The sequence below is a fragment of the Schistocerca serialis genome, chromosome 5 (assembly GCF_023864345.2).
Source record: "Schistocerca serialis cubense isolate TAMUIC-IGC-003099 chromosome 5, iqSchSeri2.2, whole genome shotgun sequence".
Classification (NCBI taxonomy): domain Eukaryota; kingdom Metazoa; phylum Arthropoda; class Insecta; order Orthoptera; family Acrididae; genus Schistocerca; species Schistocerca serialis.
Window position 1 is genome coordinate 356,884,035 of NC_064642.1, and position 15,457 is coordinate 356,899,491.

The following is a 15,457-nucleotide window of genomic DNA, read 5'->3' on the forward strand; positions in this document are numbered from 1 at the left end:
TTCTAAATTCACCAAGTAAAATACCTTTCACCACTTCTGCAATTAAAATTTTCATGCTACTGTAAGTAATGTCATCTTCACTCTAAACAATGCTCCATGTTTGTCATGCAGCTGTTGTCAACCATTACATTCAAAGCTTCTACCCATGTATATTGTTGTACAAAAGTTACTGAAAAAGCATCTGGTCATGCATTACGTGGTAATATTAACTTGCATTTAGTGCATCTTCAGCTCCTCTTAAATCCAAATCATCACAAACTTTGTGCACGTATTTTGCCAGTGTCATATGGATGGCAGACTGTGACCTTGTCTGGCATTGAATTTCATGAAATAAAAAGGCTCGGTGAATCTGTTTTGAGTTACAGTTGATATTTACTTTGTACTTTCCTCACAATTATGTTGTCTTCTCTCTAAAATTCTAAGATTGCAGCGAAGTCGCTATGTTCTGGAGCACAGTGCCCAGATTCTCATGTTCATCATCATGGCTCAGGACTCCTAGTTTTTATGAATTTTGGTGGAAATTAATTAAAGTTTTACCTCTTCTCTCATTGTCAGTTTATACTTGGCAGGAAACATCTAGTCAGGATCTGCCCTTTGTTGATGCTAAAACTTTAAGACAACAGAATTTCATTTAGTTCATGATTCATAGTATGTGCAAATAAATAATAATAGTTTGATATAATAACTTGGTTTATTTGAAGTGCTAAAGGTCCTTCTTCATGGTAATAGCTCGTTTACAGTAATGTTTTACTGCACGTCTGCTTTACTTTTGCACTTATTCGCCGTTTACATGTACACAATTTCTGTAATGCTGCACCACCTTCTTTAACCCCTCTGCCTAGAAGTCTGCCACTTGAAAATTGAACCAGTTGGTAATGCCAGTCTTGAGTTCATCGTCATACTGAAATTGTTATCCGCCCAGCCATTTTTTCAAATGGAAGAAGAGGAAATAGGAACTTGGTGCAAGTTCGAGACTGTACAGAGGATACTCAAAAAGTTCATAATGAAAATCTTGAATCCTCTCCTTGGTATCAGCAGCAGTGCGAGAGTGTGCTTTATTGTGAAGGAGGATTATACCAGACAACAGTTTCCCGCGGCATCAGTTTTGGATCGCACATCTCTGTTTGGTTAGCATTTCACAGTATACGTCAGCCGTAATTGTTGACCCAGTGGCCATGAAATCAATCAAAAGCATGCTCTTTACATCCCAAAATGCATTAGCCATCATTTTTCAATTCAAGAATGAAGTTTGCTTAAACGTTTTTCGTTTGGGTGAACTTGAATAGCACCACTGCATTGTTGTCTTGTGACAGCCAGAGCGAGAGCACCAGCAGCAGCGAGTACTGTTTGTATAAAGCGTTTATTTTGCATTTTGTTTACGACCTTCCACTAAGGAAGGGATTCTATTTGTGTTTATCTGCTCTGCATAGTAACTAACAGTTCTTGATAAAACTTTACGTAGTTTTTGTGTTAGATTTCTTAGTGTTTTCTTGATCGTTTAGAACAGAAAGCGCCCTAAAACCGTCTTTTGTTTGTTTCGCGGCCGTTAGCCACTAGTCACTTGAATCAGCAGTTGTCTTGTGACAGCCAGAGCGAGAGCACCAGCAGCAGCGAGTACTGTTTGTATAAAGCGTTTATTTTGCATTTTGTTTACGACCTTCCACTAAGGAAGGGATTCTATTTGTGTTTATCTGCTCTGCATAGTAACTAACAGTTCTTGATAAAACTTTACGTAGTTTTCGTGTTAGATTTCTTAGTGTTTTCTTGATCGTTTAGAACAGAAAGTGCCCTAAAACCGTCTTTTGTTTGTTTCGCGGCCGTTAGCCACTAGTCACTTGAATCAGCAGTTGTCTCGTGACAGCCAGAGCGAGAGCACCAGCAGCAGCGAATACTATTTGTATAAAGCGTTTTTGTACTTATTTGCTGCGCTTAGCTTTTAAATAGTTTTTCTGGGAAAACCTAGCGTAGTTTTCACGTCTCGTATTTCAGTGAGTGTTTCTTGATTATCAGAGTAGTTCATCAGAAGATTATCTTGGAAATTTGTCACCGTATAGAGTAGGGTAAACATAGTCATGTGTAGGGACTGTGGTTGTTGTGAGCAGACGCAAGGAGAATTGGCCACTCTTCGGGGGCAGGTGGAGGCTTTGTCTGTTAGGGTCATCGAGCTCGAGGCACAGGCGTCGGCTCGTAGTGGCGTTGGGGCAACTGTGGTGAGACCTATGCCTACTTCGGTGGCCTTGGAATCACATGGAACCCCTGATGTCGCTGCGTCTTCCGGCAGTGAGCGTCTTACCGGTCAGCCATCACTCCAGGGTGAATGGCGGACAGTGGTGGGCTTGCGCGTGCCTGGCCGAAAGGCGAAGGTGGGATCTGGCCGCGTGGCAGCTGCCTTACCCCTTTCCAACAGGTACGGGGTGCTTCCTAGTGGTGATGACATCGTTTCCGAGCCACCACAGGATGCCTCGCCTGTTGGGCCAGTGGCCGATACTCCGGCAAGGTCCCGACAGTCACAGAGGGCGGGCCTATTAGTTATAGGGAGCTCCAACGTTAGGCGGGTTATGGAGCCCCTCAGGAAAATAGCGGGTATGTCGGGGAAGAATGCCAGTGTGCACTCGGTGTGCTTGCCGGGGGGTCTCGTCCGTAATGTGGAGGAGGCCCTTCCGGCAGCTATTGAACGCACTGGGTGTGACCGGCTGCAGATAGTAGCACATGTCGGAACGAATGACGCCTGCCGCTTGGGTTCTGAGGCCATCCTTGGTTCCTTCCGGCGGCTGGCTGATTTGGTGAAGACAACCAGCATCGCACGCGGAGTGCAAGCTGAGCTTAATATCTGCAGCATAGTGCCCAGAGTCGATCGTGGTCCTCTGGTTTGGAGCCGTGTGGAGGGTCTAAACCAGAGGCTCAGACGACTCTGCGACTATAATGGTTGCAAATTCATCGACCTCCGTTATTGGGTGGAGAACTGTAGGGCCCCCCTAGACAGGTCAGGCGTGCACTACACACCGGAAGCAGCTACTAGGGTAGCAGAGTACGTGTGGCGTGCACACGGGGGTTTTTTAGGTTAGAGGGACCCCCCCTTGGGCGAAACGATAAAATACCTGACGGCTTACCAGAGAGGACATTATCATCGTTGATAAAGAACGTCCGTCCTCAGAGACCAAAAACAGGAAAAGTTAACGTAATATTGGTAAACTGCAGGAGTATCCAGGGCAAGGTTCCTGAATTAGTATCTCTTATTGAAGGAAATAGTGCGCATATAGTATTAGGAACGGAAAGTTGGTTAAAACCGGAAGTGAACAGTAACGAAATCCTAGACACAGAATGGAATATATACCGCAAGGATAGGATAAACGCCAATGGTGGAGGAGTATTTATAGCAGTAAAGAATTCAATAATATCCAGTGAAGTTATTAGCGAATGCGAATGTGAAATAATCTGGGTTAAGTTAAGTATCAAAGGTGGGTCAGATATGATAGTCGGATGCTTCTATAGACCACCTGCATCAGCAACCGTAGTAGTTGAGTGCCTCAGAGAGAACCTGCAGAACGTCGTGAAGAAGTTTCGTGATCATACTATTGTAATAGGGGGAGACTTCAATCTACCAGGTATAGAATGGGATAGTCACACAATCAGAACTGGAGCCAGGGACAGAGACTCTTGTGACATTATTATGACTGCCTTGTCCGAGAATTACTTCGAGCAGATAGTTAGAGAACCAACTCGTGAAGCTAACGTTTTAGACCTCATAGCAACAAATAGACCGGAACTTTTCGACTCCGTGAATGTAGAAGAGTGTATCAGTGATCATAAGTCAGTGGTTGCATCAATGACTACAAGTGTAATAAGAAATGCCAAGAAAGGAAGGAAAATATATTTGCTTAACAAGAGTGATAGGGCACAAATCGCAGAATATCTGAGTGACCACCATCAAACGTTCATTTCTGAGGAAGAGGATGTGGAACAAAAATGGAAAAAATTCAGAAACATCGTCCAGTACGCCTTAGATAAGTTCATACCGACTAAGGTCCAAAGCGAGGGGAAAGATCCACCGTGGTATAACAATCATGTATGAAAGGTACTACGGAAACAAAGAAAGCTTCATCATAGGTTTAAGAGTAGTCGAATCATAGCTGATAAGGGAAAGCTGAACGAAGCGAAAAAGATCGTAAAGAGAGCAATGAGAGAAGCATTCAACGAATTCGAACATAAAACATTGGCAAACAATCTAAACAAGAACCCTAAAAAGTTTTGGTCGTATGTAAAATCGGTAAGCGGATCTAAATCCCCTATTCAGTCACTCGTTGACCACGATGGCACCGAAACAGAGGACGACCGAAGAAAGGCAGAAATACTGAATTCAGTGTTCCGAAACTGTTTCACTGCGGAAAATCGTAATACGGTCCCTGACTTCAGCCGTCGCACGGACGCCAAAATGGAAAATATTGAAATAAACGATATCGGAATTGAAAAACAACTGCTATCACTTAGTAGCGGAAAAGCATCCGGACCAGACGAGATACCCTTAAGATTCTACAGTGATTATGTTAAAGAACTTGCCCCCTTTCTATCAGCAATTTATCGTAGATCGCTGGAAGAACGTAAAGTACCTAGCGACTGGAAGAAAGCGCAGGTCGTTCCCATTTTCAAGAAGGGTCATAAATCAGATGCGAATAATTATAGGCCTATTTCGCTTACGTCAATCTGTTGTAGAATAATGGAACATGTTTTGTGTTCTCGTATTATGACGTTCTTAGATAATACAAATCTCCTTCATCGCAACCAACATGGATTCCGCAAACAGAGATCATGTGAAACTCAGCTCGCCCTATTTGCCCAAGAAATTCACAGTGCCGTAGACACTGGCGAGCAGATTGATGCCGTATTCCTGGACTTCAGGAAGGCATTTGATACGGTTCCGCACTTACGTTTAGTGAAAAAAATACGAGCTTACGGAATATCGGACCAGGTTTGTGATTGGATTCAGGATTTCCTAGAAGAAAGAACACAACATGTCATTCTTAACGGTTCAAAATCTGCAGATGTAGAGGTAATTTCGGGAGTACCGCAGGGAAGCGTGATAGGACCTTTATTGTTTACAATATACATAAATGACTTAGTTGACAACATCGGTAGCTCCGTGAGGCTATTTGCAGATGACACGGTTGTCTACAAGAAAGTAGCAACATCAGAAGACTCGTACGTACTCCAGGAGGACCTGCAGAGGTTTAATGCATGGTGCGACAGCTGGCAGCTTTCCCTAAACGTAGATAAATGTAATATAATGCGCATACATAGGGGCAGAAATCCATTCCAGTACGATTATGCCATAGGTGGTAAATCATTGGAAGCGGTAACAACCGTAAAATACTTAGGAGTTACTATCCGGAGCGATCTGAAGTGGAATGATCACATAAAACAAATAGTGGGAAAAGCAGGCGCCAGGTTGAGATTCATAGTAAGAATTCTAAGAAAATGTGACTCATCGACGAAAGAAGTAGCTTACAAAACGCTTGTTCGTCCGATTCTTGAGTATTGCTCATCAGTATGGGACCCTTACCAGGTTGGATTAATAGAAGAGATAGACATGATCCAGCGAAAAGCAGCGCGATTCGTCATGGGGACATTTAGTCAGCGCGAGAGCGTTACGGAGATGCTGAACAAGCTCCAGTGGCGGACACTTCAAGAAAGGCGTTACACAATACGGAGAGGTTTATTATCGAAATTACGAGAGAGCACATTCCGGGAAGAGATGGGCAACATATTACTACCGCCCACATATATCTCGCGTAATGATCACAACGAAAAGATCCGAGAAATTAGAGCAAATACGGAGACTTACAAGCAGTCGTTCTTTCCACGCACAATTCGTGAATGGAACAGGGAAGGGGGGATCAGATAGTGGTACAATAAGTACCCTCCGCCACACACCGTATGGTGGCTCGCGGAGTATAGATGTAGATGTAGAATGTTGTTTCAATTCTGCATTATCATATGATGTCCATGTCTCATCTCCCAAAACAATGTGAAAAAGCAAATCATCTCCATCTTGTCTGTGGTGCTCCAAAATCTCTCCTGCACTAAGCATTCTTTGCTGTTTGTGCTGATTGGTGAGCATTTTTGGAACCCACCTCACACACAGTTTATGATACCCAAGCTGTTCAGTAACAATCCTGTAAATTGAGGCTTGAGTAACATTTTGGAATTCATTAGTCAGACCAATGATCATCAATTGTGAATCAAATCAGAGATTTTGGTTTAGTTGATCAACGATGTTGTTGGTCCAAATACTGGGCCTGCCACTCCACTGTTCATCATGAAAATTTGTGCAGCCATTTTAAAATTCTTGGCATCATTTTCAAACTTGTTTGTCTCTCATTATTTCAGGTCCATATTCTAGGCATAACTCACAATGAATTTCTGCAACTGGAGATCCTTTTGCCTGCAAAAATCTAATCACACTGTGCACTGCACAACTGGCAGGATCTACAATTGTTTTGACCATTGTGATATGCTCCCACCAACTGGTAAACAACTGCAGTAATTTCCTAAAGAGTCGGTAGACAGTGCAGCATGTGTGAAACTTCGTTCAGGTGTACCATCAGTTAAATATTAGTTGCTGGACCTTAAGTTTTGGAATACATCTTGTAGAATGCAAGAGGGGTGAGTGATTTGTAAGAATCTTTTTTGTTTATAAAACAAGTTAAGTGGGAAATTCTTTAACATATAATATTAACATCGCAGCTAAGAGCCTGCTCCATTCATGTCTTTTCATCACTGTATAATCAGAATGTTTCACCACATACAGACATTACAGCTTGCATAAGGATTCCTCCTACCAGCCTGCTGGTCATGTGAGCGTCAGAAAAGTCTTCATGTCTGTTCATACTTCTAAATTTCAACGATGTCAATAAATAAGTATTCTTCTGAGTTTAGCAGTATTAAATTATCTGTGTAAGTGAGCATATATCTCAAGATTTCCTGATTGTTTTGTTTGTAGATGATATGAAAATAGCAATAAAATAGCAAATGAAGTATGGTTTTAGAAAGAGGTGTTAACAAAATTTTCAAGGACATAAATGTATACCTACATTTACATCTATCGATTGCAAGCCACCTTGTGTTGTGTGACTGAGGGTATTTTGTGTAACAGTGTCACTACCCCTTTTCCTGTTCCAGTCACAATTTGTGTGCAGGGAGAAAGATTGTTGGTAACAAATACTTCTCTTGTAACACCTGCCACAGGAGTTGAGTGAACATCTCCTTGATACTTTCAAGCTTACTGAATGAACCTGTGAAGAAATGCACGGCTCTTCTTTTTCTCTTCCCCAGTTTCTCTGTTAATCTTATATTGTAAGCCTGATAGGCAGCACTCAGTTATCAGCTGGATGAGGATTTTATGGTGGAATACACTTCCTAAAGATTGTTTAATGAATCTCAGTTTGGCATCCGGTTTTCCTATTGTATGGGATTGTTCCACTTTCAGTCATTCTCTATGCATTCTCCCACATACAAAAAAAGTCAACAATGCACGATGTAGGAATTATCCAGATGGGAACAAAATTGGATTGGTAGATAAGATATACATGTACAGACAAATAAACAATTACAGTTTCAGAAAAAAATAGATAAATTATTCAGGAGGAAGAGGTTAACAAATTGAGCAAGTCAGTAACATGTTGGCCCACATCTTTTTGCAAGCAGTTATTCAGCATTCCATTGATTGAAAGAGTAGTTGGACATCCTCCTGTGGGATATGCTGCCAAATTCTGTCCAATTTGCATGTTGGGTCATCAAAATCCTGAGCTGGTTGGGGGACCCGGCCATAATGCTCCATACATTCTCTATTGGGGAGAGATCTGGTGACTTTGTTCACAAAGGTAGGGTTGGGCAAGAATGAAGACAGGCAGTAGAAACTCTTGCCATGTGTGGTCTTGCATTATTCTGCTGAAATGTAAGCCCCGGATGGCTTGCCATGAAATGCAACAAAGCAGCTTGAGAATGTCATTGACATACTAATGTGCTGTAAGGGTGTCACAGCCATCAACCAAAGGGGTCCTGCAATAAAAAGAAATGGCACCCCAGACCATCACTCCTGGTTGTCAGGCCAATTTCCTTCCAGCAGGTGAAAACATGGCTTTGCAAACAGTCATAATGTGAAATTTTTCCTGTTTTGACATCAGTGCACTGTTTTCACTTGTCAACACATGTTGATTTCTTTTGTAAAGTGACTTTTAGTGTAAAGGGTTAAGAAGCTTAAAGTTTTCCATACAAAATGCAATGGCTATGGAGAAGAAAGACTGTGCACTGCTGGCAAAGTTGTTTTATCGCAACGGCAGCAGTTGCAGCAGTGCATTGCACTACTATCACCAAGAGAAATAGTTACAAAGAGCCCTCATGTCAATAAATGAGCTGAAGAATATGTTTAATAAATCTGAAGAAAGAGGTGGATTAGGTGGTGTTGGAGGTGGCCAATTCCCATGGCTTTTGTTGATGAAGTTGCTGTAGCTATAGCCAATCGTGCAGCACATGCCTCACATTCTACAGCCAGTGCTCAAGCTGTGTCATAGGAATTATCTCTCTCCTGATCAACAGTTCAAAAAATTTTGAAGTATATTTTGCACTAGTGTCCCTACAAGGTTCAGAATGTGCACCAAATGAAGCCCCAAGATAGACAACAACTCTTTGAATTTGCCCCTCAATTTTTGGCACTCACGGAAATGGATGGTATGTGGTCGGGGAGTATTCTTTGGATGGATGATGCATATTTTACTCTGCACTGTGTCTTGAATGCACAGAACTGTCGCTTATGGGGTTCTACTCCACCACATGTGCAGGAACATCCAATACCCTCAGCTTATGTGACTGTGTGGTGTGGTTTCACAAGTGCCATCATTGCTAGTCAGTTTTTCTTTGGGGAGCTGACACTTCACATGGCCTAACAGGTGTACAGTGACATCTGTATGTTATAAGTACCTCATTGTGCTAGAATGTAGCTGTGTCCACATCACTATTTTCATTAAAGTTGGGGCAGCACCACATGTCACTTGTTAGGTGAAAGACTTGCTTTGAGAAACATTTGGTAATAACCGCATCATCTCAAGGCAATTATTAGATATGTGGCTTTCCAGACCTACTGGACTTCTTGTTGTGAGGATATATGAAAGATTGTGTGTCAAAGATGTATCAGGCCTCTTCCATCTGAAAGATAGCATACGATGAGATACCACTCTGATGACACCAGATGTGCTGTGAGCAACTGTCAACCATGCCGTGTTACGAATGCAGCATGTTGCTGAGTTGGGAGACCATATTGAACACATGTCGTAACTTGTGATCCTATCCTCATAAATGTGCCAGGATCACCTTTATCATGTGTTTGATTATCTTCCTCTTTTCCTGCACCCACAACACATTCTGACTGCTTACGGTGATGCAGAAAGTGGAACTTTTTTTCAGTATACTCCATGAGCACACCAATTAATGAAAATACTTATGATGTTTCATTGTACTGCTATGTGTGCAGCCTGCATTGCAGAATTAGGAACACCATCTGCGTAATTATAATTGTGCGGTATGTGAGAAGTTTGTTATTACCTCTTAAATGAAAATACATTTCGAATTTGTTTACTTGTTCCACATCCATGTGGGTATTTACATAGGGGACATGAAAGGAACATTGACTTATCTCTCCTTCTTTGTAACTATATATTATATATCCTTGTTTCATGATATGATATACACACTACTTGATTATTTACTCATTTTGGATCTATGGAAAAAAAGTATCTAATGTAATCTAATCTTCATCTGTTGAAAAGTTTTATTTGCATTTGTATTCTGCAATCACTTGTATCAATCTCTGCCATTTTTGTATTAATGTGAAGTTAGAAGGCAGGAACCATATTATGATTTTTTGCAGTGAAATAAGTTTGGAAGCTCAAAATCTGTGTTTTGACCTTCTGTTTTTCATCTTTCATTTTGTTGCCAATATGATCACTGAGTGACTGGAGAGATGTCTTGATTTGTTTGCTGTATTTACACAAACCCAAAATTTCAAAGGATTTTGTCAGATCAGTTGGCCGAATTTTTCATTTGAATTCGCCGAACGCTTTTTGCATTGTCACCTTGTGCTCATTCTGGCTTTTTTTCAGATTATGTTGTCAACTTTGACTTCAGTTACATCTGTGGTGAAGCTCTTTTTGCATTTGTAGCAACTTTCTAACATTGCTACTGAACCCTGATGGTTTCCCATCTCTCAAACCTCGTTTGGCATGTACCTTTCTGAAACATATTGTACAATATTTTTGAATTTTACCCATTGGTGCTTCATATCTTTGTCCCCAGTGATGAATTTTTATGTTGACTGCTCAGATAATCTGCAAACTGTTTGCCACCACATTTGTTAAGGAAAAATATTTCCTTACCTTTCTTAACATTGTTTTCTACATCTGCAGTCATTGATGTTATAACAGCCTTATGGTCAATGAGTGTTTCTCTGCACTGACTTAGTTGAAATGTATGTAAAAAAGGAAGGAAGACTGGAGTTTAATGTCCCATTATCAGTGTGGTTGTTAGAGAGGGAGCACAAACTTGGATTATGAAAGGATGGGGAAGGAATTCAGCTATGTTATATTTGAAAGGAACCATCCCAGAATTCACCTGGAGTGCTTCAGGTAAATTACAGAAAACCTAAATCTGGATGGCATTAGGCTGTTGCTAACCTGTTGCTCCCATAAGTTAGTTCTCTAACTAATCACTAAAAGTAATTTTTAGTAAAGACCTTTAGAATAGTCTCACTCAGATCCTTGTCACAGCTCTAGTTCTACTGATGTGGATCTCTCAGTCAGCAGCTGGCGAGTTGAAACCTCCCTATATAACAATAGCATGATCATTAAATTTACCTGTGATGTATTCCAGGTTTTTTTCTTAAATATTCCAGCACTACACGTACTGAGGCAGGTGGTCTATAAATGTTTCAGCTGTCTTTGATGCTCACATTGAACCAGATTTTTTCATATTCAGATCGTGCAATAACCTCACTAAATGTTATCAAGTTTTTTATGGCAATAAATATGCTATTACCTATGGTGCCTAACTGATTCTTGTGATATAAATTGCACTCTGAATTTTCAGTCAACTTTCAAGTCTTGTTTCTACCTGCTTCTCGTTCTAGTACTACAGAGGAAATTATTATCTTCAATAGGTGAAACATTCATTCAGTTAACTAATACCACATCAGCATTACTTCTTTCTGAGCTGCAAGGATGAATATTCTCTCCTGTGATTAACATGGCAGAAATATATCTATCTTTCTTAGATTATGGAATATACAAGTAATTCTTCATCAAGCCTATGGAAGGGTTCCTCTAACCTAAAAAGAGCATTTGCATAGTACACATACTCTGCTATCCAAGCAGTCATTTCCTCAGTTCAGTGCTTGCCTGGCCTAATGGAGGTAGGGAGAAGGGAGTTACAGTTCTTCAACTGACTGTGGAGGGTAAGAAATCTGTGTCTGAAATCATTGCAGGATTGTCTTTGTTCTTGTTTAAGCCCTTCATTCAGCTAAGAACCAGAGAACTGTGTTCTGTCCTCACTGCAGTGCTACAAATCATGAGCCACACTGTCACCCCATGTCTGTGGGAGGTTACCATAAGACAGTCTTCTACGGAACCAAAGATGATGGCAGAACCCAGGGATTAAGTATCATTCACACTGACACGAGCTATGATTTGCAGCTGACTGCACCCAATGCTCTTAAATAGAGCTGCTGATTGAGTTTCTTCTAATTCTTAAATAAGATTTCCTGGCAACCGTGATTGCAAATTGGTCTTTTTTGTGACCTGTGTACTATTTTCCTGAAGGGATCCGTTATGTGGGTAATGTTGAAGCAATGAATGGCTGATGTATCTGTCTTCTGCGCTTGTTTGGACAATTGGACAAAGGCTCAACAGTCAGGACATTTCATGTTGTCTCAGACGTGCTATCAACAGTGGGGAGTACCTCATACCTGTTGATAAGGTGTAAAAAGGTAGCCATGCAACCGGTACCAACATTTGCCTTATGCTCTGAGATATGCAAAGCCACCACTGTCCACCAATCATCCTTGGGTGATAACAAAGCAGTCATGTCACACAAATTGGTAGAGGCAGTGGCTTAGGGGGATCAGAGGCACCAGAAATGCCACAAGTTTTCACGGGTGTCTCAGAGCAGCCTAGAGCAGCTGCCTGAAGCCTGTTGATGATGGCCTATGTGGCTTCTACCTGTTTACTGACAGATTTCCCTTGTGTCTACTAACAGTAAGCATGAGACCTGTCCATTTATTACTATGCAGTACTTTGAAAGAATGTACTTTACCAAGAAGTCAGGGTTAGCTGAGATATTACAAGCAGCTCCCAGCAACCAGAAATAAAAGTCAATGACAGCTGCTCTGTAGATAACATAGAGGATACACTAATAAAGTTATCATCTACAAAGAATAAAATAAGATAATAGAAATAACATCTGGTAGCTTTTAAACAATGAGCTCTTATACAAAAAACAAAGGTTCAAACTGCTATATAAGCACTGGGCATTTAGTCTATCACTCTGCACACAGCAGACAACCAAATGTTACCTTGAGATCTGATGCAGTACCACGTGTTATTTAATGTTCCCTGCTTGAAACTGAATCAAATGACAGTGTCAGTTGTAGCAGCATAGAAATACACTACAGAGTCAACTACACATTAATCTAGCAATTTTAAACACAGAAAAATTAAATTAAGAGCACTAAATATGAATAGAAACAGTTAGTATGTTTTTGTAAAGACAAGCCCATATTATCTCAAATAACTGATGTTATCTCGATAATAGTAATAAGTTACAGACTGGTGGGACAACTGTATACAGATAAAAAGATGTATGTGCTGCAGATAGAAATCTCGAAATTTTGGAATATTTATCCACTGTAATAAACATTCTGTTTCAGCAACAGTTATTTTTGATCCTGCAAAATGTTATAATAACGAAATATTTCAGGTGATTTAGCAGAGGAAGAAGAAGTTCTTCAGTGGCTTATTACGCAGAAGACTGAAGACCGTATTGAACTTATAACAAGAGTGATGCTGGAAGAAATGGTTGAAAAAACTCAGTATTTAGCAGTTTATTTTTGTGAGTTTGCACATCCATTTAAAGACACACTTTTAAAAGTTATTGCTATATTAAAATAGTACTAAATTAATGAGCTGTTTTCTATTTGAAGATAAGGCAAACTGTCATATCTGTGATGAGATAATAGAGGGCCTGGAACACATAGATGATGAATGTGATGTCTTTGGCATACATATGGTCAAAATTCTAGATCCACAACTAGCCAAGAGATATTCAATAAAAACTTTTCCAGCACTGGTGTATTTCAGAAATGGAAACCCTTTACTTTTTGAAGGTATGTCTTCAAAATAGTTTAAATGCATGATAAGTCATATTTTTATGGAACGCTTATATTTCTCTTTTCCTTTTTTTCTTTTCTTTGTCTTGGTTTTATTGTTTTTTCATTCTTATGCATGTTTAGCATCCTGACCAACATTTGGAAACTAAGTTCATGTAAAGTGAAACTGTCATACTACATCTACATACGTCCACTTATAATAGCATAGCAACTGCTTATGAGATCTCTGTGACATTAGTAATTAGCTGTGTGTATTTCCCTTTTGTAACTCATTTGAAAACTACCTGCATATCATAATAGACCTAAAGCCAGTATGAAAAACAGACTACTAAAGAGGAGAGAAATATAAAAGTTGAAAGAAGAGACAAAAAAAGAAGAGAAAATATACTTTGCCTCCTTGTTCACGGTTCGGAATCAGGTTATGTACTCTGGCAGTAAGATATTCATCAAGCTCGCACCTAACATAAAGCAAGAAATATGGAATCCCTACCAGTTCAAAAGAAAATTAAAAACATACCTCATTAGCCACTCTTTTGTACAAATTATCTGAATATCTAGACATTGAAAAGTTTTGTTAACTACAAGGCAAGTAATAATGTTGAAAAATCCAAGATGGAAGAGTGACGATATTATGAAAAAGATAGTTTGCTCTCACTGTATTGTAGGGATGGTGGTTTGCAGATAGGCACAACAGAAACACTGCTAAATAAGTAAGAGTTTGTTCAAAAGGCCTTCTTCTGGAGTAGAAAATGGGTGTGTGCTGTCTGATCCAGAAGAAGGCCTTTTGGCCACAAGCTTACTTGTATAGCAGTCTGTTTTGTTGCACCTATCTGTGACTCAGTATCTCCACTATATGGCAAGTAGAAATCTACCCCCTTCATAATACTGACAAGTAACAGTTTTTGTTATAAAGTTGTATGATGAGTAAAATACTACTAAATTAAAGTCCCCCACCACGTTTATCTGTCAGTATGTGAAGGGTAATTGCAGGATCTACTGTAGAGATTTTTATATGGTTTCTGTAGTAGATAGACTAATGTATAAGGAAGGTTTGTGTGTATAATTTATAAATAATTTGAGCAAATTGGCTGAACAGTGATTAGCTGTTTTTCTGTCTGTGTGTGAAATAACTACTGTAGGGGTTTTGCTAATAGATAGACTGTTTCACAAGGAAGGTTTGTGTATATAATGTATTCATGCAGTGCCAGATAAGTCGTCTGGCTATAGGTACTTATTGCTACTCATATGAAGCTGGGGCAGGTTGGTAGTATACAATAATTAGAGATCAGTACATATTATTGATGTAAAAAATATTATCTATGAAAAATGCCATTGCAATCATGTAAATATAATGTTAGGAGTTTTATTATTAATTTACCTACCTACATATATATGGCACAAGCGTGAGTTGCATTAAGCACTCTAGTGGCAGTTTATTCTTAATACAGTATACAGATGTTACTTTGTCTTATGGTAATGTATAACATGACTCGTTCTAAATCCCTGAAGTGTCCTCTTTTTGATGGTAACTGTGGAACATGGTGAATGAATGCATGAAAGAGGAAGAATAGAGAAGCAAAGAGGAAACAGGAAAATACAAAGGAAGGGTGATGCAGAGATGCACGAAGGTGCACACTTGAAGATACAAGAGAATGAGGGTGATACAGACTGAAAAAGATAATAGGGTCCAAAGATAAGAGGGAAAAGGATGGACAAAGGTTTGCCACATCACAGAATTAATGTCTGAAAAGACTATGGCTATCATGCAACCTGTGATAGCCTGAATGCTATGTTACATGGAATAATTGATGAGAAGTTATTTGTTTCAACATCAGTACCAGGTATTAATCTTCAATTTTGCCTTGTGTTGGCATATTTGTACATGTTTTCCTATCACATATAATTGCAGTTGTGGGTGTATATCTTGGACAAAAGTGTTTTAGCAAGCTTACAGGAGATATAAAGTAAGAACTCACACATTCAGAAAAAAGTTACAGGGCCAAATCACATTATTTTCTGAAATCTGAATTG

General features: G+C 39.8%; 1 protein-coding gene across 3 annotated transcripts in view; it reads left to right on the forward strand.

Annotated features, from left to right (window-relative positions):
* Positions 1-15,457, forward strand: part of LOC126482333 (uncharacterized) — a 488,737-nt gene that overhangs the window by 420,504 nt on the left and 52,776 nt on the right. For all 3 annotated transcript variants that reach the window (XM_050106394.1, XM_050106396.1, XM_050106395.1), the window contains 2 exons: positions 13,018-13,149; positions 13,241-13,423. In XM_050106394.1, coding sequence (XP_049962351.1) covers positions 13,018-13,149; positions 13,241-13,423 — 315 coding nt within the window. The remainder of the gene's footprint in view (positions 1-13,017; positions 13,150-13,240; positions 13,424-15,457) is intronic.